Source organism: Phocoena sinus, chromosome X (assembly GCF_008692025.1).
Source record: "Phocoena sinus isolate mPhoSin1 chromosome X, mPhoSin1.pri, whole genome shotgun sequence".
NCBI lineage: Eukaryota > Metazoa > Chordata > Mammalia > Artiodactyla > Phocoenidae > Phocoena > Phocoena sinus.
Genome location: NC_045784.1, coordinates 15,955,765 through 15,978,598, shown reverse-complemented (window position 1 = coordinate 15,978,598; position 22,834 = coordinate 15,955,765). Strand labels below are relative to the sequence as shown.

General features: G+C 43.2%; 1 protein-coding gene across 2 annotated transcripts in view; it reads left to right on the top strand.

Annotated features, from left to right (window-relative positions):
• Positions 1 to 21,288, top strand: part of ADGRG2 (adhesion G protein-coupled receptor G2) — a 113,668-nt gene extending 92,380 nt beyond the window's left edge. For both annotated transcript variants that reach the window (XM_032620767.1, XM_032620766.1), the window contains exons 16-28: positions 663 to 834; positions 1,035 to 1,191; positions 2,698 to 2,841; positions 3,469 to 3,591; positions 4,239 to 4,284; positions 4,407 to 4,510; positions 5,302 to 5,423; positions 6,989 to 7,257; positions 10,431 to 10,530; positions 11,100 to 11,383; positions 14,743 to 14,844; positions 15,842 to 15,994; positions 19,536 to 21,288. In XM_032620767.1, coding sequence (XP_032476658.1) covers positions 663 to 834; positions 1,035 to 1,191; positions 2,698 to 2,841; positions 3,469 to 3,591; positions 4,239 to 4,284; positions 4,407 to 4,510; positions 5,302 to 5,423; positions 6,989 to 7,257; positions 10,431 to 10,530; positions 11,100 to 11,383; positions 14,743 to 14,844; positions 15,842 to 15,994; positions 19,536 to 19,720 — 1,961 coding nt within the window. In that variant the 3' untranslated portion in view covers positions 19,721 to 21,288. The remainder of the gene's footprint in view (positions 1 to 662; positions 835 to 1,034; positions 1,192 to 2,697; positions 2,842 to 3,468; positions 3,592 to 4,238; positions 4,285 to 4,406; positions 4,511 to 5,301; positions 5,424 to 6,988; positions 7,258 to 10,430; positions 10,531 to 11,099; positions 11,384 to 14,742; positions 14,845 to 15,841; positions 15,995 to 19,535) is intronic.
• The last annotated feature ends 1,546 nt before the right edge of the window (positions 21,289 to 22,834 follow it).

Genomic DNA, 22,834 nt, shown 5'->3' with positions numbered 1-22,834 from the left:
GTGCTTTTACATTTTTTTTTTTAGTTAGGTTTCTTGAAGTATAATTTACCTACAATAAAATTCATCCAGTTCTATAGATGAATGAAATTTTTATAGTTCTACGAGGTTGGATAAATGCCCACAGTCACGTAACCACCATCATGATATATAACGTTTCCACTATCCCCAAAGTTCCCTCGTGTCCCTTTGTAGTCAACTCCTACCCACTACCCCAAGCCTCTGGGCACCACTGATATGTTTTGTTTCCCTATGCTTTCAGTTTTTCTGGAATGTCACATGAAGAGAATCATACAGTATGTAGCCTTTTGAGTCTGGCTTCTTTCATGTAACATAATACATTGGACTGTTGGAGACCTGTCCATGTTGTTGCATTTATCAGCAGTTCATTCCTTTTTATTACTGAGTAATAGTCCACTGTATGGATGGACCACAGTTTGTTTCCTCATTCTCCAGTTGATGGACATTTGGGTTGTTTCTAGTTTGGGACTATTATGAAAGAGGCTACTATCAACATTTATGAACATGTCTTCTTATGACAGGTTTTCATCTCCTTGGGGCAAATACCTAGGAGTGGGTTTGCTAGGTCACAGAGTCTATGTGTGTTCCTTCATTAGTGATTTTTCCATTATGTGTTCAGAAAGTGATTTGGCTCTCTGTTATAGAAATTGTTCACACCAGCAGCGTCAGTGTTTCTGAGCTTGAGAACCAAGTGTCCCGGATGGAGAAGCTTCTTTCCTTAGGCAGCTTGGAGCCTAACCTCGCAGGACAAATGATAAACCAAGTCAGCAGACTCCTTCATTCCCCGCCCACCTTGCTGGCCCCTTTGGCCCAAAGGTATGACTTAGCAAACTGATGTGGTCATGAGAGGGGACCCTCTAATGATAATGATGCTTCTATATGATTAATTAAAGCCAAGTATTTTTCTCTCACTTACGAGGTTCATGATGACTTGTTAAGTTTCTACTCAATATTCTGCTTAGACTGGGGAAAACAAAGTGGGAGTGCTGAATTTGAACGGCTACTTCTCTTTACAGATTGCTAAAAGTAGTGGATGACATTGGCTTACAGCTGAATTTTTCAACCAAGACCATAAGTCTGACCTCCCCTTCTTTGGCTCTGACTGTGATCAGAGTGAATGCCAGTAATTTTGACACGACTACTTTTGCTGCCCAAGATCCTGCAAATCTTCAGGTACATCCTAATTTATTGTGGAAAAGACCTTTTTTTGTATATGATTATAGTCCTTGTGTACTTCATGATTGAGGCAATTACTGCTATACTCAGGGGTGATATGCAAAATATTTAACATCTAGAACAATGGGGCACCACAGAATCAAGAAAAAGGACATTGGTCTTGGCTGGAGCAGGATCTCAGAGGTCCTCGTTGTGCCCAGTGTTAACCCTTTAGCAGCTGGCTTGTGGAAGTTTGCGGGGGGGCAGTCAAGTCGGGGAGGTGTCCAGCGGGTTCTAGGCAGTTGGGAGAGAGCAGGGACACCGGCGACTTCGCTTTTTCTTTTTTTTTTCTTTTAACATCTTTATTGGAGTATAATTGCTTTACAGTGGTGTGTTAGTTTCTGCTGTATAACGAAGTGAATCAGCTGTGTGTATACATATATCCCCATATCCCCTCCCTCTTGCGTCTCCCTCCCACCCTCCCTATCCCACCCCTCTAGATGGTCACAAAGCACCGAACTGATCTCCCTGTGCTATGCGGCTGCTTCCCCACTAGCTGTCTATTTTACGTTTGGTACCAGCTACTTTTCGACCCATTTCAGTATTTTTTTTAATATATAAATTTATTTATTTATTTTTGGCTGCACTGGGTCTTCGTTGCTGCGCGCGGGCTTTCTCTAGTTGCGGCAAGTGGGGGCTACCCTTCGTTGCAGCGCGCGGGCTTCTCATTGCGGTGACTTCTTTTGTTGCGGAGCACGGGCTTCAGTAGTTGTGGCACGTGGGCTCAGTAGTTGTGGCTTGCGGGCTCTAGAGCGCAGGCTCAGTAGTTGTGGCGCATGGGCTTAGTTGCTCCGTCACATGTGGGATCTTCCTGGACCAGGGCTCGAACCCATGTCCCTTGCATTGGCAGGCGGATGCTTAACCACTGCGCCACCAGGGAAGTCCCCATTTCAATATTTTAACAAGTGTTACGACTACACTGGTGTACTGGTGCTGTATATATAGTGGTGCTGTATATCAATCCTGCTTCTAGTGTTTTCTTTTAGAGGGATTGGGGACTGGAAACATGCAAGTAAAACCAAGTCTCGCCTTTAAACTTAATTTGTCTAGTCTTCCCTTTACAAGTTTAGTGCATGTGGTTCTATGATGACTTTGCCCTAACAGGTCACCAAGTTGGTGTGTCTGCTGCTGTGGTCTCCTTGGGCTCTGCAGTTATCCTGAACTTTCTCCCCTCCCACCCTAGCTTTATTGAGATACAATTGACATATAGTATCCTGTACTTTCTGACTGTTTCTGTATATCCTTTATCCTTAAAATGTTTCCTTTCCTGCTCCGAGGCCTCATCTCCCTATTACACATCCCCTAATTTCATAGCAGTCAGAGAAAAAAGAAGAACCAATTGTACATAGAGACACCACAAATAAATGCCCTTACAGGATCCTCCATCTTAATTAGGTGTTGTGTTTTCCATCTCTTCATTATACTAGCCCCAGACGTCTTTATGACCTTTCACTTGATTTTCAGGTTTCTCTGGAAACTCAGGCTCCTGAGAATAGTATTGGTGTTATTACTCTGCCTTCTTCGCTGATGAGTAATTTACCAGCTAATGATGTGGAGCTGGCTTCCAGGGTGCAGTTCAACTTTTTTGAAACACCTGCCCTGTTTCAGGTAAAGTTGCCTCTAATTGCTTTTGGTTTCGGTTTTGGGGGGGACTGAGGGAGTTTTATTTCTTTTAATCCTCACATATTCTTAAGCCTGCTATAAGTCACATGAATTGCTGAAAAGCTGTAGTTTATTTTTAAACAGGACCTAATGATGCTGCTGAGGATAAATAACAATAACTGACACTCACATAGCATTTATCACCTGCCGTGCAGTATCATAAGCACTTAGAAATGTTAACTCTAATCCTCTCAGCATCGTGAGGGAGGAACTATTGAATTATTAGCCCAGTTTTACAGATGAGGCTATGGAGGCACAGAGAGGTTAAGTAACTTGCTCAGGAACACACAGCTTAAATGGCTTAATGTTATGTTCCCTTTAAGATTCATGAGGGTCTCGTTGTGTCAATCTGTGAAATTTAACTCAGCATTTAGAGCATTGTATAGTGGAATAAGCTCTGCCTCTCATTATGGTCCTTGGGAAAGTCACTTTACTCCCTGCCCCTGAATTCCTGACCTAGGTAGTAAAATAAACAGTGTGGACTAAATAGTCCTTAGGGTCCCGTCTAGCTCTAAAATTCTCTGATAACATTTCATTTTCCCTTGCCATCTTATTGATTCTTTGGTGTGCTAGGACCCTGCCTTGGAGAACCTCTCTCTGATCAGCTATGTCATTTCCTCGAGCGTGGCGAACCTGACAGTCAAGAATTTGACAAGAAACGTGACGGTTACATTAAAGCACATCCACGGGAGCCAGGTGGGCGGGGCCTGTCTGGTCTGTTCATTGACCAGAAACACCTCATGCAAACTATGGCTGTAAGACTTTGCCTGAAAAAAGTAGATTCAGCAGATCCTCAGACCCAGTTAGGGCAGTGTGTAAGACTAGAATCACATAGTCACTCCGTTGGGTTTTAACATGCCTAATAACTGCCTTCCTAATTTCCAAGAAGGAGCAGTGTAAAAAGCAAGCTCTTCTTGCCAGTTTTCAGTGCTTTATATCTGCGGCTACAGGTCTGAGTCTCACCTCCAAAGAGAAAGCATCTTAGTTCAGTTCACATTGAGCCTCATCTGTGACCTCGCTGCTCAAAGTGTGGTTTGCAGACCTGCAGCATCAGCGTCACCTGGGAACTTGCTAGAAATGCAGACTCTCAGGCCCCACCCCAGACCCACTGAATCAGAATGTGCCTTTTAGCAAGGCCTCAAGGTGATTCCTGTGCACGATTGCTGAGTTTAAGTGCTGACGTATATGAGACTCACTTGCTTCTAGAGACCAGTGTAAAATAAGAACTCTCCTAAAATCAGGAATGAGATTCTGAAATTTTAAAATATCGTTTTTTTTCTAATCGCTTTCCAGTTTTTTCAGTTCTGTAAATTAATTATTTGTAGTTTATCTTTCTGTTACAGGATGGCTTAACAGTGAGATGTGTATTTTGGGACTTGGGCAGAAACGGTAGGTTCCAGACATAACTTTTTCAGTCTTGAGTGGGAAGGGGAGGGGGAGCAAGGAGGGAGGAGCAGTGATTGGCGCAGTGGCTTTGCTGACGGGGCGGACACTCTTTCCAATGCCCACAGGCGGCAGAGGAGGCTGGTCATCTGATGGCTGCTCTGTCAAAGACAGGAGGCTAAATGAAACCACCTGTACCTGCAGCCACCTTACAAGCTTCGGCGTCTTACTGGTAATATCCCCACTCTACCTGGCCTTAGATTTGGGTCTGAGGGTTAGCTGGGGATCATACCATGATGTCTAATCTGATGGATAACTTGGATAGATCAGCAGGTTTCATCATATTGTGGCAAAGTTATAGACCAATGAAATGACTCTTCTAATAAGCAAATGTACTTGAAGGAAAATACTTGAACTTAGAAGTATTTTTTCGCATTCTATTTTTACATTTAAGTTTTTCTTTTTAAGATAGCTATAAGAGGACTAGGGAATTCAGATTAAAATGGGTAATAAAAATAGTTTTAATGCACTTTAAAATTTTATAAAACATTTGACATAAATTATTTTATTTAATCTGCCCAACAATCCAGCAAGATAGGTAGAATAGGGAGTTGTTATTTTCATATTAATGAAGTCAGAATTAAGACTCACTTGTTAGGTAATTGTCTACAGTCATAGAACTAAGAAATATAAGAGCCAGAAGCCAAATTCAAGTCTTTTGGCTTCTAGCCTGGTGCTTTTCCAGTGCACCATAATGCAGTGATCGAGTACATGGGCTTTGGAGTCGGCCAGACCTGAATTTGGATCCTGGCTCCTCTACTTTGTAGCTGTGTGACCCTGGGCAAATTACTTAACCTCTCTGGGCCTCAGTTTTATTATCTTTACATGATGATAATAATTGTGCCTATTTTGTAGGTTTGTTGAACGAACTATGGACAGGTACCTGAATACCCAATAAATGTAAATTATGACTGTTATTTATTTAAAAATATTTGGTCTTGAAAGCAATATTTTATTTTCCAGGACTTGTCTCGAACATCCTTGCCACCGGCTCAGATAATGGCCCTGACATTTATCACCTATATTGGTTGTGGGCTTTCATCAATTTTTTTGTCAGTTACTCTTGTAACCTACATAGCCTTTGAGTGAGTATCCACAACTGGAAACTTGGATTATATGACATAGCACCTCAATTGGCAAAGTATATTAATTAATTAAGCATGCTCCTTAGCCTAGCTTATCCTGTCCACCCATCTAGTGGGGCCACCTATATGTAAAACTTCATGGGACTTTTTGGTTTATATATTTCCTTCCTTCCACTAGTTTGTGCACTCACTGAAGGCAGGGGTTGTGTCTTAATCATCCTTGTACCCTAAAATGATGCCTGGTACCTAGCTGACATTAAATGAGAAATGAAAAATGGATGCAGACCCCGAAACCCAAGAGCTTACAATGTGAAATAGACCATAGCTCCATGTACAGCACAAGAGCTGTGTTTAATATGTTACGTTTCTAAATAATACTGAGCAAACACAAAAGATTAAATGCATTAACGGGTGTGGGGATGAAGAAGAATAAAGGGTATCAAGTGTCACTGAAAAATACAGATACTCAGTGAGTGTGGCTTTGTAGGTCAAAGCAAGAATGACATTCCAAATGACAGCATCTCCTTGGCTTATCAGAAGGGTCCCTTTGGTCACTTCTGGGGGGGATTCCAATAAATTCTGTCAGAAAAGAAATATAGGCACTTTTATTGCATTAACTAAATGAAATAATATGTAAGTTCTGGGATCTAGATTTTGGACACTGATCAGGAAATGCACAAATTTACTTTTAGTGCCAAACTTAGGGTCCAGCTGTGACTACAGATCTTCTAGTGGACCTTTGGAGATATGATTAATGAGACTAAATTACTATAAGGCCAACCATTACTCAGAATGATCTCACCAGATCTAATTTCACACGCATAAACACGTACGTGTCATCAGTTAGCTGTATTTTCCTATGGCTGTTTCATTTAGCTATAGTTTGAACTCTTCTTTCCATGATCTCACTTTAACTACTAACATAAGGTAAGAGGAGAATCTGGCTTTTTGAAGATCTGAAGAGAGGAGCCTATTTTTTTTTTTTTTTTTTGCGGTACGCTGGCCTCTCACTGCTGTGGCCTCTCCCGTTACGGAGCACAGGCTCCGGACGCGCAGGCTCAGCGGCCATGGCTCACGGGCCCAGCTGCTCTGCGGCATGTGGGATCTTCCCGGACCGGGGCGCGAACCCGTGTCCCCTGCATCGGCAGGCGGACTCTCAACCACTGCGCCACCAGGGAAGCCCGAGAGGAGCCTATTGTATGAGAAGCAGCACAATGCTTCTAGACGTAGTTTGGGAGAAGTGGAGGTGGGTGCTCAGAAGATTCCACAACAAACTATTTGAAAGGATGGGTCAATAGTCGGCATGTATTAAAAGGTTCCACAGAAATATAAACATGAATTTTCCATATGGTTATCACAGATGATTCGGTTTCGATTTTCCCTTTGTTGTTATTGTTGGCTTTAATGCCTCCCCCCACACACACATACACGCCCACGCTCAGAGAGGAAATTTATACATATAGACATTTACCAAAAAATAAAAAGAAATTGCTTAGAACACAGATATGTTCACATAAACCTTGGCAGATTGTGATGCTAATTCTTTTTTTGTCCTTTCCTTTTAGAAAGATCCGGAGGGATTACCCTTCCAAAATCCTCATCCAGCTGTGTGCAGCTCTGCTGCTGCTGAACCTGGTGTTCCTCTTGGACTCGTGGATTGCTTTGTATGACATAAGAGGCCTCTGCATCTCAGTGGCTATATTTCTGCATTATTTTCTCTTGGTCTCGTTCACTTGGATGGGCCTGGAAGCATTCCATATGTACCTGGCCCTTGTCAAAGTGTTTAATACTTACATCCGAAAATACATCCTTAAATTCTGCATTGTTGGTTGGGGTATGTATAATTTTTGCTCACACAGTGCCTGGGTTTTCTCTGCTTTTTCTCCAGTGTTTTGATTTTTAATCAGATAGAGACATTGATGAAGCAGGTCATACTTGGCAGGTTTCTAAAACAGCTTTATTCTCCTTTTCATGTTTCACTGCCCAGAGAGCAACCTCGGCAAGTCTCTTTCTAGAACACCTGTATATTTACCCTGGATTGGTTATGACCACAACACTCTGAGGTTAGAGCTATGAATCCTCTTTGTATCTCCAGCAACTAGAACTGGGGCTGGCACACAGAAGGTGCTCAATCAATTGAAAATATTAGCTTGGTGATAATGAGGCCAGACTGTCAGTCCCCAAGCTCCCAGCCAGCCTCACTCTGCTCTGTACCTCCCAGATTCATACATGTGCACGACGGTGTGCTCAGCAGGGCAGAGCGAGAGGACGTACAGATAAAACCTAACGTAACTTCATCACCACACCGGCCCCGTATTTCAGATCATACCACCTGTCAGCGGTGGATCACAAAGTCTTAGACGCCCCCAAGATCTTGAAGGTTTATTCATTCAACTCCCCACCAAATATAGGAGCCTCCTGGACTTGACTTACCCTTGACTAAAGATAATTTAACCTCTGCTTGAATTTTTCTATTGTAGGGGAGCTCATTACCTTCATTAAAAAACAAAATTCAGCTGAGTACATTTGAAAGCTCTTACTGGCTTTATTCACAATTCATGAATCAGGCAGCATCCCGTCTAGCAGATAGAAAGGAGCTCTGAGGAGCTGTACGAAGTGAAAGACTTTTTATAGGCAGAAGGAAGCAGGAATAAGGAAGTCATTCTGGGCAATAAAGTGGGTTGGTTATTGCAAGGTTACTTTCCTTCAGGGGTGGCAGGGGTCTATCAGGCAGGTTACCTACCTAGTGCTGATAAGGTGATTTCGGATTGACTGGTTTAAGATTCCATTTCTGGGAGAGCCGAAGATTTAACTCTGTAATGGAGTTAAGTCTCAGTTTGGTGACCTGTGGCTAGCATAAGCGAATCCATTTTGGGCCTGTTGTCTCGTTTTTAATACCTTACAAGGCAGCCAATGCCCATCTTCTAAAGCTCTGCAGGTCTGTTTTTCCATTAAGTTCACTTGGCTCTCTGGTGGCACTTACCCAGCGGTCTTGGTTTTGCTCTCTCAGGAAAAAAAATAAGAAGCTGATACCTGTTCTGCCAGAGTCCTTTAGATAATCTACATGTAATATATATGTATAATGCTCTATTTCTCAATGTATTTTCACACAAGTAACCCCATAAGAGACAAGTCAGTGAAGTTAGCAAGGCAGTTATTGCTAATACCAGGTGAAGAACCTGGCTCAAAGTGATGACGTAATTACCCTAATACCACAGCTCGAGAACAGCCGAGGCTGGCTTTCTAATTTCCTTTTTTTTTTTTTTTTGCGGTACGCGGGCCTCTCACTGCTGTGGCCTCTCCCGTTGCGGAGCATAGGCTCCGGACACGCAAGCCCAGCGGCCATGGTTCACGGGACCAGCCGCTCCGCGGCATGTGGGATCCTCCCGGACCGGGGCACGAACCCGCGTCCCGCGCATCGTCAGGTCGAACTCCCAACCGCTGCGCCACCAGGGAAGCCCTCTAATTTCTTATGCCTATCCCTTCCACTGTATTATAGCCGCCATCCCTCCCAGACTCCCTCCTCTTCTTCAGGCTAAATATTCCTTCAGGGACTTCCCTGGCGGTCCAGTGGCTATGACTTCGCCTTCCAATGCAGGGGGTGCAGGTTCAATCCCTGGTTGGGGAGCTAAGATCCCACATGCCTCGGGCCGAAAAAAACAAAAAACAGAAGTGATATTGTGACAAATTCAATAAAGACTTTAAAAATGGTCTACATCAAAAGATATTTTAAAATATATGTATATTAAATAAATATTCCTTCAGATATTCCCTATGCAATAGGATTGCAGACCCTTTTCCTCCCTTGTCATCCTGCTTGTTATTATATCTTTGTGAAGAACAACACCTTTCTAGAAAGTCACTTATTCCCAGAAAAAGAAATCCCTGCCTCTGATCTTGGGCACGGATTCCGTCTTCTTTGTACAATCCTGAATGGTCAGATTCCCTTGTCAAGGAAAAGCTCCACACCCCCAGGATTTTCTTTTTAGGAAGGTGTCTCGCTTAGGAAGTCACCATATGTCAGGGTCTCCGTAAGGTACAAATACAAAAGAATTAAATGAAATATTGTGTTAGATGGTACCAGGTAGCCCAACCTGGCTGTGAGAAGGAATTGTTTTTTATTTACCAGAGCCTTGAGATTGTATGCCAGGCTGGTCTGTGTGCACAGAGTGTGAAGTGTCAGCGTGGGGTGGGGAGTGATGGGGTAGAGGGGTGAGACGGACTCCTTCCCAGCCCAAGGTCACTTTAAGCGGGGAGGAGCCTTTTCATTATGCTTCCTCTTAGCCCAAGCGCCCTGGGAGAGCCAGTGAGAGAGCCAGTGTAATGGCAATCAACACCCCCAAATCAATCAGGTCAGGCATCTCAGTCCATCAACGGGTTCCAGATAATCAGTTGAGGACTTTGGGGTTCATAATGAACGATTTCCCAGAAGTTGCTGGTAACCCTAACAGGTTGATTCTTTGGTGTATATTTTGGAGTCCTTCACTTTGCCTGCCACCTGACCCTTAAAATTACATTCCAGATGGGTGTAAGTTAAGGCTAACACTAGCTGCCATAGCAGCCATCCCTGAAATGTCAGGAGCAGGTAATTTCTTACTCATGTGCAGTCCAGTTAGCAGAAGTGGAGGGGTCTCTGGTCTTGTGATTTTTCAGGAGCCAAGCTGCTGGAGACTCTGCCTCAAGACAGGGCTTCCAAGGTCGCTCTGAATTTGGGAGAAAAGAGTAGAGAATCTCACTGGAGGTTTTTATGGGCTAGGCCAAGAGGTGGAGCAAATCACTTCTGTCCATGTTCCATTGGCCAAGACTTAGTCAAGTAGCCACATACACCTAGCTGTAAGAGAGGCTGGGAGATGGCCAGCCACATGCCTGGAGGAAGAGGAACTGGGTTTGGTGAACAGCTCACCAGTCTCTGCTATTTCAGAAGAAAGTAGAACGTGATCTCTGTTCTTTCTTCTCACCACCTTTGGTTATTAGAACTGTGTGTGACCAATGTTTCCCATCTTCCAGGGGTACCAGCTGTGGTTGTGACCATTGTCCTGATTATATCTCCAGATAACTATGGACTTGGATCCTATGGGAAATTCCCCAACGGGTCACCTGATGACTTGTGAGTACAAAGCCCCCCTCGGAATGTTAAGTGAACTGGAAAGCAGAATTCTCCAAGAAAATGGAGGCTCTAATCAGCGTATCAACTGGCTCTCATCCTAATAAAATCCAGTAACATTTACAGCAGGCTTTGCAGTTATATATGTAATGAGATCAGCTAGTTAGAAAAGCCTTGCTACTATGTAAGTATTAAAAAAATGAATTAGGAGGAAGTATTTCAAAAATACTTTTATAAGCCTCTGATAAAAATAAAATACCAGCTACACTATGTTAGTAAAGACTCATGGAACAGAGTTACTAGGATCTAAAGGGGATAAAATCTTTTAATGTCTTCAAAGAATATTTTTTAAATACTTTCAATCACCAAGTGTCCTAAAATAAACCCTCTTGGAGTTTTTCCCCTAGAGCTATAAATGGCTGTGGAGATCAGAGGTTTCATCTTTTTTTTTCTCTTGTAATTGTAGGAAAATGTTTCAGTAAAACAATATAGATTCATTGTTATCATTTTGAACCATATTTCAGCAAAAAAAACCATAATATGTTTTCCCTGTTTTTTCCCCCCAATTCCAGTTGCTGGATCAACAGCAATGCTGTATTCTATATTACGGTTGTGGGATATTTCTGTGTGATATTTTTGCTGAACGTCAGCATGTTCATTGTGGTCCTGGTTCAACTTTGTCGAATTAAAAAGAAGAAGCAACTGGGAGCCCAGCGAAAAACCAGTATTCAAGATCTCAGGAGTGTCGCTGGCCTTACGTTTTTACTAGGAATTACTTGGGGCTTTGCCTTCTTTGCCTGGGGACCAGTTAATGTCACCTTCATGTATCTCTTTGCCATCTTTAACACGTTACAAGGTAAGCTCTACAGCACTAAATACACACTGAATGACCCCGTCGAACTGAAAAATATTGCTACTAAAAGTTAGAGTATCTGCAAAGTGGCTTACTTAGTATAATCATTGAAAAACAGATTTAACTTTGAGAAAGGGTGCTCTGAGAGCCTTGGAAGAAAGGCTAAATTCGTTAAATTCAAGAAGTGTTCCTTTTTTCCTCCTTATCCATCACTACCTCCTGGGAGGGAACAAACATATCAAGGGGAACCTACCAGGGAACTGTTTCTGGGAGAGTCAATCACTCTTCCTTCACCTGGTTCCTTACCTTTTTTTCCTTTAACTTTTTTATTAAAGTAGAACATGCATACAGAAAAGTGCATATACCCATAAGTGTCCCCGTGAGGTCTCACCACTCTGACCTCCTAGGTCTGTGTTTGATTTGAAGACAACGATAAATGTGAAGTCAATGGCAGCAGCCTGGCCCAGTGCTTAATCCCACGCAGTTGCTCTGCCCTGACATGCAGCGGGAAGGGCAGGCTCTGTGTGTGACCCTTGACCTCGGAGCTTCCCCTTAGTTAATGAAGCCCAGCCGCAGTCATTTGGGAGCCCTCTTCCATTGTATTCTTTTTTTTTTTTCCTTTGGCCTCATTGTATTCTTTAGGAAAGCAAATTACTCATTCTTCTAGATCAGCATTATAAAAGAGTTGTCAGCTGTGATTAATCGTTGCTGCACACGGGCTTTCTCTAGTTGCGGCGAGCGGGGGCTACTCTTCGTTGTGGTGCCCGGGCTTCTCATTGCGGTGGCTTCTCTTGTTGCGGAGCACGGGCTCTAGAGTGCAGGCTCAGTAGTTGTGGCGCACGGGCTTAGTTGCTCTGCGGCGTGTGGGATCTTCCCGGACCAGGGCTCGAACCCATGTCGCCTGCATTGGCAGGCAGATTCTTAACCACTGTGCCACCAGGGAAGTCCCAGCTGTGATTAATTTTTCATGGACGCACTTTGGCATTAAAAGCGGAGCAGGGGGCTTCCCTGGTGGCGCAGTGGTTGAGAGTCCGCCTGCCGGTGCAGGGGACACGGGTTCGTGCCCCGGTCTGGGAAGATCCCACATGCCGCGGAGCGGCTGGGCCCGTGAGCCATGGCCGCTGAGCCTGCGCGTCCGCAGCCTGTGCTCCGCAACGGGAGAGGCCACAACAGTGAGAGGCCCGCGTACCGCAAAAAAAAAAAAAAAAAAAAAAGCGGAGCAGGCTAATAAGTTTACGTTACAATAACAATCATTCGTGTCCCTTGGTTTCCTTTTACTCCAAATCCTCTGTGTTGATGCCTTTAATTGCGTTCTCATCCACTCATTTTCATCTTTTGCTGGTGGCTTTTAGCTCCCAGAGCATTCTCCTGTAGTTCTTTCAGGCAGTATAGTTCATTAACCTGAGATTGAATTCAAATGCCTAATTTGGCTACCGGTTCTTATTTCATTCGGAGGAAGCCAGTTAACGTGCTTGCTGGGTACATACAGTTGTTCATTTTTACCTACAATGTACAGTTCCTGAACTGGTATATCCAGGTGTCGGACAACTTATAAAAGTTTTATTTGCCAACAATGGCATGCTAAAAGTAAGAGACACTTATTTTAAAGAGAAAAAATATATGCCCAAATCACACTAATTGTAAACATGAAAGCAAGGTACCTCCCCTCGCATATTTACCGTGGAAACTGAACCTGCCTCTTTTTCATTCCCCTAGAATGACTTCTCATTAGAATACGAGTGGACAGAAAGAATGTATTGTTTCATTTATAAAAGGGAACTAAAGCCTAATTCACAGGGCTTTGGGGTTGATAAAAGGAGAGATGTATACAGGTTCTGATTTGGGCCTTGGGTACCCCCATTTTGATGTCTCCCCTAATGCAACCAAGTGTAGCTGCCCAGGGTGGCAGGTGGACAAAGGTGTGCAGTACTCGAGATATCAGTCTTCAGGCTGGGCACGTGTACCCTATTAGAGGCAAACCTGATATTTTAACATGAAGGTTTTAAAGTAGATAGATTGGGGGCTGGGGAGAGGGAGAACTCAATTCACCCATTCATTCTGCTAATATTCGCGTTCAAAGCCTTGGGGAGTGGTAGCGAGGGGGCTGTGTGGGGAGCCCTGCGCCTGCATGCAGTGGGGGGTGGAGGCAGAGCCTGAGGGCCTCTTCCCGTCTGTAGTGTTGTGGCCAGGACACCGCTGGAGAATTTCCTTGAGCCTGTCACAGGGAGGCTGGAAGGTAGACAAGGCTATGGCTGCAGTGCCCCAGGCTTCGCAGGAAGAGGGGAAGGCCCAGGGCAGGGATGTGGCTGTGGACTGGAGAGAAGGAGGGAGGGGTGTGAGACAAAGGAGGAGATGGCATTTGACAGAACTTGGAAATCGATTACGCATATGGAGGGACGGGGAGGTAGGAGCTGTGGACTGAAATTAAAAAAGCACAGGGACTTCCCTGGTTGCCCGGTGGTTAAGACTCTGCACTCCTGATGCAGGGGCCCTGGGTTCAATCCCTGGTCAGGGAACTAGATCCCACATGCCGCAACTAAGCCCTGGTACAGCCAAATAAATAAATATTAAAAAAAAAAAAAAAAGCACAATGTGAGAGCTGTGAGTTTCAATTTTCTTTGGGGGAATAGAGTCCGGGAGAGAGCTGCTCAGAAAGCTCTGAAGAACTGCTCCGAAGAGGTAAGGGGGGAGATCAGCATATGTGTGTTTGGAGAAGGGGTATGTACAGTCAAACACACATCTCGGCAGAAGGTTACTGCTTGTCACAAGGCACAGATATCTTAGTTAATGCTTTTAGTGCTTTTCTAAGTGTGGGAAGATGCAAGAAACTGGGTTCATAAAATTTCCTCCTGAAAATACCTAACCATCCGAAGCCCTTTTCTACCGGTTTTCCCAGAGCACAGAGTGCCTCATGCCTGATCTCCATCCTGAAACCCTTTTAGGGTGTGTTGAATGTCAGTGACTGCAGTGGCTTATGACTCAATCCTTGTAGAGCTAGATGGCCAGCAACATTCTTTAGTTGGCAGAGCCTAGGTCTGAGCTGGCATCCTGGGTAGATGGCTCGTAATTCCAAAGATAGGGAAGGTCAATGACAGGATGTGAGAGGTGAGGCAGTGAGTTTCATTTTGGACATATGGAGTGATATTCTTTTTACAAGTATTTTTTTAATCTTACAAAGAGAGTCCTCCCAGGGTACCTTTCGTTAGCAAACTTTCCCAGGACTTCGGGCTTTATTTTCAATCTGCAAAATTTCATTTTGCCTATGGCTGCCAAAGGTTTTGTCTTTTGTGCAGAGTAAGCTCATGACATTCAAGTCTTAGTCTGGAATTCATTGTGTTATGTTTTCCCCCCCCTCCCCATAGGATTTTTCATATTCATCTTTTACTGTGTAGCAAAAGAGAATGTCAGAAAGCAGTGGAGACGGTATCTGTGTTGTGGAAAGTTACGACTGGCTGAAAATTCTGGTACATATTTACCTTACTTTTTCTCCTTCCCTTAAAGCTTGAGGAAAAGATTGTATAAGTTAAGATCCAAAGCAATTAATGCCAAAGGAATATCGGGTCTGGAAATCAATGAATGGAGCCTGCTCAACACAAAATATCCATTGTGAACATTAGGGGAAAAAACCTAGTGAATTAAAAACCAATTACTCACATCTGGGAACTTAGTGAGCAATAGAATTAGTGGCCTGGCTGCTTCCTGAATGAAGCAACGGTGAAATTTTTAGAATTCATTTCCTTTCGCGTGCATGCTTTCCATTTGTCCAAAGAAATTTTTAATATTTACCTCCCTAACTTTTTAAGTCTTGACTCAACCTTTTTTCCACAGGTCCTGGTTGTCAGTGACTTCATTTATTTGTTATTGGGCCAGACTTTATATATAAGCCTTAGCATACATTTGGTTATTTTGAAGTTATTTTCAGCTATGCCCTCCTGGGTTATAGAGCAAATAGCTCATTTTTAAGAAAATAAGAAAAACGAAGTACTCTTTGAAAATCTAAATTCCTTTTGCATAAATATTACCCATGAATACAGACTTTGTAGTATTGCAAAGATCTGGTTGCACAAGATTGGAAAATGGCAGTACCTAGAGTTCCATCATTTGCCTGGATTGAAGAGCCATTAGTCATCACAGCAGGTCGATTTGTGTTCTTGTGAAGACAGTCCTTGGCTCTGAAATATTACCTAATTCAGAGGATATTTATAGACACAATCAAATTAGCTTGGCCTTTAGTTCCCAGAGAACATAGGTTACTTTTAACCAGGCAGTCATTTAAAGGACGAATGTATACAGTCTTAAATGAAAATACATTTTATCACACCAACCTGTGAAATGTGGGATTCTCTGTAAGATCTGGAAGCGAGAGATCAGTTGCTTAGAACGAGTTATGCTGTGACCTGTCTCCTGCATCTGAGTTTCAACATTCTGCCCTGTTTTTCTGTAATTCTTACCCTTCTGTAGACTGGAGTAAAACTGCTACTAATGGTTTAAAGAAGCAGACTGTAAACCAAGGAGTCTCAAGCTCTTCAAATTCCTTACAGTCAAACAGTAACTCCACCCAGTCCACCACGCTGCTAGTGAATAATGATTGCTCAGGACTCACGAGCGGAAACGGTACGTTATGTCTCAATATAGTATTTCTCAAGCTAGTGTTTGTTGTATTAAAGCACTTTTATCCTTTAATGGCATTTTTGCTAAGCAAAGTGTATAATTACATGTATGACTAGTGAATCAAAATGTGGTTCCCTTATAAAAGAAAGTTTATTAATCCAAGTTCATTCGTTTTAGAGCAGTTTTTTTTTTTTTAAGATTTAGGGGTTGTTTTTTTTTAAAGATTTAAGTTTTCACGATGGGAATTGATGACGACCTAAAAGTTTTAATGTGGCAAATCCTGACTTAAGTATTGCCCAAAGACTTCAGTCCTATGCTGTTTCTGTGCAAGCAGTACCTAAAATACTCAGTAAGACTATATCAATTTTTTAGTATATCTATAATTATACACATCTTCAACACTTTTAAACCTTCCTATTTTTTGCTTGTCGTGTTTGTTCATTCTTTTCCACAGCGTGGCTGCCTTGTGACAGTGCCCAAATCCCCACGAATATATCAAATACTGAAAGATGAATTGTGACCTGTATTGGTGACTATATATGTCTCCAATATACATACAGATCATTGCTGCTGTGCCTCCTTTACTCATTAATTCTGACATTTCTAGCTAGAACTTCCATTACATTTTCTTTCTTTCATAAGACTGGGCAGTTCATTACTCATAAAAACTTATCTGTTCTCTCTTCTTTGGCTTCTTAATATGTCTTTTGCATTTTTATAAAATCTTAAATTCTGCTGGTATACTTTCTCCTTTCCTGGAGAATTTGCCTTTACTTATCATTTTACAATATTAGTTATTTGCATGACAATTTCAGATAAATTTGTGAGAAGGTTCATATACTTACCAGATAATTTTCTAGCCTCCCAAAGATGGGAGGTCCTACTGGTTTGTATAGACTTTTAAAATACAAGAGGAGGGACTTCCCTGGTGGTGCAGTGGTTAAGAATTCACCTGCCAATGCCGGGGACACGGGTTCGAGCCTTGGTCTGGGAAGATCCCACATGCCGTGGAGCAACTAAGCCCGTGTGCCACAACTACTGAGCCTGTGCTCTAGAGCCCACGAGCATCGCAATGAAGAGCAGCCCCTGCTCGCCACAACTAGAGAAAGCCCACGTGCAGCAATGGAGACCCAACGTAGCCAAAAATTAATTAATTAATTTAAAAATTTGTTTTTAAATAAATAAAATACAAGAGGAGGCCTCTACATCAAGGTTTCTCAACCTCGGCACAGTTAACATTTGGGGCTAGATAACTCTCTGTTGTGGGGCCTGTTCTGTGCATTTGAGAGTGTCTAGCAGCACCCCTGGTCTCCACCCACCAGGTACCAGTAGCACCCAGCCGCTCACCGCCCCCCCCCAGCTGTGACAACGAAAAATGTCTTCCAGTATTGTGGAATGTTCCCTGGGGAATAAGATCGCCCCACCCCCCGGTTGTTGAGAACCATTGCCGTATCAGATGAGAAACAGTTGCCATGGGGCCTTAGCTCTTTATTGTAGATACCAGAGGGAGAGCTGGGCTCTATGCCAAGTTGCTATAGCGGGAGTGACTCAGTGCAGGTAAACAGAGTAGAGGCAGTGGCAGTCAAGGCTGATTCATAAGTTAGTGGGAGAAACCGAGTTCAAAGTAGAGAAATCAGAGGTGTGAGCTGAGTCATCAAGATCCCTCAGAATCACAACGTATCAGTCAAACCTACTGGTTTGGATAGAAGTGTTTGGGGCTCTTAAAGCCAGATTTTTCCATGTTCTAGAAAGAACTCAGAGACGAAGCCTCACTTGCCTAGCCTACCGATATGTTGCCATCCTTCGGGGAATCAGATTGAATGGAGGCAGCACATTTTGCACAACTGTTTGACGTGGCTGATTTCGCACAGCTGTTTTCCATGGCTGACAGTGAGGGTGGGGTACATTTTAGGCCAACAAAATGGCCACGTGTTTAATACCACATAACCTGCACATCAGGATCTGGGATGGATGACAGAAAAAGAAGCTGGAAGTTTAACGGTTTGTTTATTATACCAGTTCAAATTGTTCCTGCACAAGAATGTCCTCGAACCAAAATGCCTAAATCAGAACAGCAGCCTCAGACAGTCACTTGCCCATCGCTATGCCCAGAGATGGAGGTGTGTTAGCCACATCCGTCACCTAGTGTGTGTGAATACTACCTATTTCAGTTATGCCTTGGAGGCTTGGCTACTAGCAGCCATGTCACTCAGTACACAGGGCCACAAGCTCACAGTTTGGAAGAGACATCACATGTTGACTCTTTCGCTTCTGAGCCATGTAACCTTAAGCAAAGCACTTACTTTCTGACACCTTAGTTCCATCGTCTGTGAAATGGGGATAATAATAGCACTCATCCCTTAGGGTAGTAAATGAGATAATTCTTATAAAGTTCTCAGCACTGTCATTATTAGTATAATTATGGCATGAACTAACAGTTGGGCTTATTATTCAGCTTTCTACGTTGTCTTCAAATGGTGTAACGGTCAAAAAGATGGTGCCAAGGAGCTAGAGGATCTCAGCAGCTGTGCCCACCCCACCCCCGCCCACACACACACACACACACACACACACACACACACACACACACACACACAATTCAGGGCCTGCCTGGGGTTGGGGAGGCCCACCTGCTCCCTGGCCTGGACTCTGAGGTTGGACTCTGTTGTTTTCTCCTGGGAATCAGTCTTATCCTGATTTAGTTAGAGGGGCTGGTTTAGTGTATGAGAGCTGATATTTTTTCTTGCCAGGACTGTTGTCACTCTGGGTTTCTCTGGTACAAAGTTTTACTTTATAGGGATCTTAGGGAACTGAGAACCTTGTGAGGGATCTCTGTTAACCTTTGGGAGAGACCAGAATATTACCTTAAGTTAAATTATACATACGCTACTACTTGAAGGCAATATATGTTCAACCAGAGTTAGGAAATGGGCCTTTAAAAATCAAAAACAGGGCTTCCCTGGTGGCGCAGTGGTTTTGAGTCCGCCTGCCGATGCAGGGGATACGGGTTCGTGCCCCGGTCCGGGAGGATCCCACATGCCACGGAGCGGCTGGGCCCATGAGCCATGGCCGCTGAGCCTGCGCGTTCAGAGCCTGTGCTCCACAACGGGAGAGGCCACAACAGTGAGAGGCCCACATACCGCAAAAAAAAAAAAAAATCAAAAACATTGCTTTGCTTCATATTTTGACCGTGTCATTTAAAAAAAGCTGCCATAGAGAGCTGGTTTGTGAATCATTCTCCAATTTGTTTTGCTTACTTTGAGTGGTCTTAGGAAAGGAATGAAAAGTAAATAAAATATGACAATATATCAGACATTTTTTTAAAAAAAGACATGCTTTACATGTGCATACTTAAGAATAAAGTGACGTTTGTTTATTTTGAAAATGCTTTCTATAGGAGCAGTTCGACGTGTAGATGTATTTCTGATGTATCTGTAGGGAGGAAGGTGATCTCCGCGTCCTACTCTTCCGCCATCTTCTCCTGTCCCCTGAAAATGCTTTCTGTGGATACTTTATGACGCTGATTTTGTTTTTCCTCATACAGCGAATGCTTCTACCGAGAAGAATGGTTTTTCTTTCAGTCTTCAGAATGGAGACGTGTGCCTCCATGATTTCACTGGAAAACAGCACATGTTTAATGAGAAAGAAGATTCCTGCAATGGTAAAAACCGTATCGCTCTAAGAAGGACTTCAAAGCGGGGAAGCTTACACTTTATTGAGCAAATGTGATTCCTTTCCCTAAAATCAAAGAATGTTGCTTGACAGTGTGAAAATGTCCAATCTTATTTTTTACACAATGTGAGTTGTATGAAAATCAACTAATTTTATACTCAGCAACTTCTGGAGGAGCATAAGCTAATTGAGCGCAATGGTTGCTATTGGAAGAGGAAAGCAAGACGTTATACCATGGTTCTTAGACATTTGTGATTTGGTTTCTCATCCTTCATTTTAAAAGAAGACTGGTTTTAAACAACACACTAAGAATAAGACTCATTTTTAAAAAATCAAAGTAGTTCATTTCCAGCCCCAGTTAAAGATGCTAAGTTATCTTTGATAACATTATATAAAGCCACTGTTGGCTTCAGCCTGTTGGTGAGTTTCGTTGTGCATGCCTTTGTTGTAAATAAGATAAATTCTAGTGACCCACATGTCAAAAATCTTACTTCTCCATTTTTGTATTTATTTTCTACTGTGTAAATTTCTTTCTTTGTAGAATCACGGTTGTGTTGTTGTGTCTAATGTGATAATTCAGAAAATCCTTGCTGATTCAGTGACCTCTAAAGCTCCTTTTGGAGATTACATGGGATGTGAAATACAGGAACTTCACTGAAATCAAGAAATAATGACGCCAGCCAGACTGGAAAAATGTAAGCAGATAGTGCCACAATTAGCTCATATAGTGCCTTGGAGTGAGTTAGAAAAAGGTGCCCCCACTGGGCAGCCCATGGGCTCGTGATTTGGCAAACAGAATGAGGGCCATATTTTAGCCCCACTCACCCTCTTGGATGCACCGTTGTTCAGGGTAGCACCTGTACAACCGTACATAGCATCCAATACTGACACCCATCTCCTGACCTCTTCCCTAATCATCAGATTATGGAAGCTGCACCAAGATGTTTAGCTTAATACCTTGGTCACCGAGAGGGAAGGAACTGTAATCTAGACCATATGGTAGAAAAATCATGATGTGGAAGAGATACATACACTGCCACTTCTCAAATCCCCAGAGCCTTTCAGAAAAGGGGAGTAGAGTAGGATTACTTTTTAAAAGAGATGTACATTAAAAAAAAAATCATATTGCTGTTCTTTAAAAAGCAACTGCATGGTACTTTGTTGATTGCTATGACTGGTACACTCTGGCCCAGCCAGAGCTTTAATTTTTTTTTTTTTAAAGAATTGTCTTGATGAATGTATAGTGACAAGGGGGAGCAGCTGTTGGGAACAGTGAACTATCCTGCAATGCTATTGTTTCCATATGTATCGAACCCTGATTGGTCCTAGTCATAGCGAGTCTATCTTGCTTCCTACCTACAACTGCTTGAGCAGTGCCTCAAGTATGTCCTTACTAGGAACATTTCAAAAACCTTTAGTTAGGTCTTTCGCCAAGGTTCCCTTGCATATATTTCAAGTGAATGTTGTATCCCAGACTAACCACAGTAATAACGTAATACACTTCTGTGAGCGCTGATTTGTCTTTGCAATATTTCTTCTCCGATTTATTTAATTGTCTTGTATTTATACGTTAAAATTGACAAAAATGTTAAAATTGCCAAAATAAATTTGCAGTTAAGCCCTTTAAGTTTGAGAACTTTCACAAAAGGAAGACATTTGTGATCTCTTTCCCTGGTGGTGGAGCTTGGAAGCGGTAGGACCACCGTGAGGAAGGCAACTCGACAGTAGCATCCTTTGGCAGGCGGCAGGCACGCTGTGACCGTGAAGTCGGAGCAAGGATTGTCCTGCCTCCCGCGATTGCTTTCTGAGGTCTCTTTTTCATTTTCCTCTTGCTCTTTCAAGATTATCTCTTTAACGCACGTTGACATTGGCTCACACAAGCCCCAGATTTGGATCCCCTCCAAGTGTCTGCTTCCTCAGCATCAAACAGTAGGATTTCAAGAAGGTGAGGATCGGAATTGGGGTTTCTGGGGAGCTGATTAGCATATAGGAGCCACAAATGGGGAAAGCTGGCCTCAACTCCACAAGAGGTGTCTGAGCAAACCCTCCTTCCACGATGCTCAGTTGCCTCAAAGATGTTGAGTACTAATTTGATGAGAGAGGTGGTGAGATACTCTAGATTTGGGGGTGAGATATCAGAAACCAAATCTCCCAAAGCAGATTATGTAAACAAAGTGTACACAAAAGGATACACAATGTCTGACAACCTTTAGGTCCTGCCCCCCACCCCTTATTTTTCCTATTGTGCTTTGTGTCTGGCTACAGTCCTTAAACCAAATTCCCGTCTGTATTTTTACTTCAGACAGATAAGGGGCAGGACAGAGAGAATGTTCCTGAGAAGCATCCTCCTTTGGCTTTCACATTGGTCCCACAATCTGAGACTCTACTGCAGGAGACAAAGGTGGTGGCAATATGAGGAGGCAAGGAGTATCACAACAGTGGCCAGTATTTGAAGGAGTATTTTCTCAGAACAGTTCGAGAATTTTTTTTTGTTTCGTTTTGTTTTTCCCCCAAAACACTGCATTCATTAATCCCACAAAGTAACTCTGTTAACTTCAATGAACAGCATCATGATTGTTCTCAGTAAAAAGGGTGAAATGTCTTCATTGGAGATACTGGGTTGTGTCTAACGAGGTCACCTAGGAGGCAGGTTAGTTTGTTGAAGGTCATTTCCACAAAGAGCGAGTTTACTGAACAAGGAATTTATCAAATGGACTAGTGCGTTGTCACTTTGTCTCCATGAGAGCATTTTAAGGACTATTGAGTTTTTCTCTGCTTCAGCTCCTCGCTACTGCGGTTGGAGTCTGAAGGACGGACAGGAGAAAGATAAGACTGAGTGGACATAAGAACATCATCTTGAACGGGAAGAATTCTTAGCAGTATATTCTTTTTTCTTTTCACCTTAGTCTCTAGGTACAGCATCAAAAAGTTGGGGTGGGGCTTCCCTGGTGGCGCAGTGGTTGAGAGTCCGCCTGCCGATGCAGGGGACGCGGGTTCGTGCCCCGGTCTGGGAAGATCCCACATGCCGCGGAGCGGCTGGGCCCGTGAGCCATGGCCGCTGAGCCTGCGCGTCTGGAGCCTGTGCTCCGCAACGTGAGAGGCCACAACAGTAAGAGGCCCACGTACTGCAAAAAAAAAAAAAAAAAAAAAAGTCGGGGTGGACAAAAATTG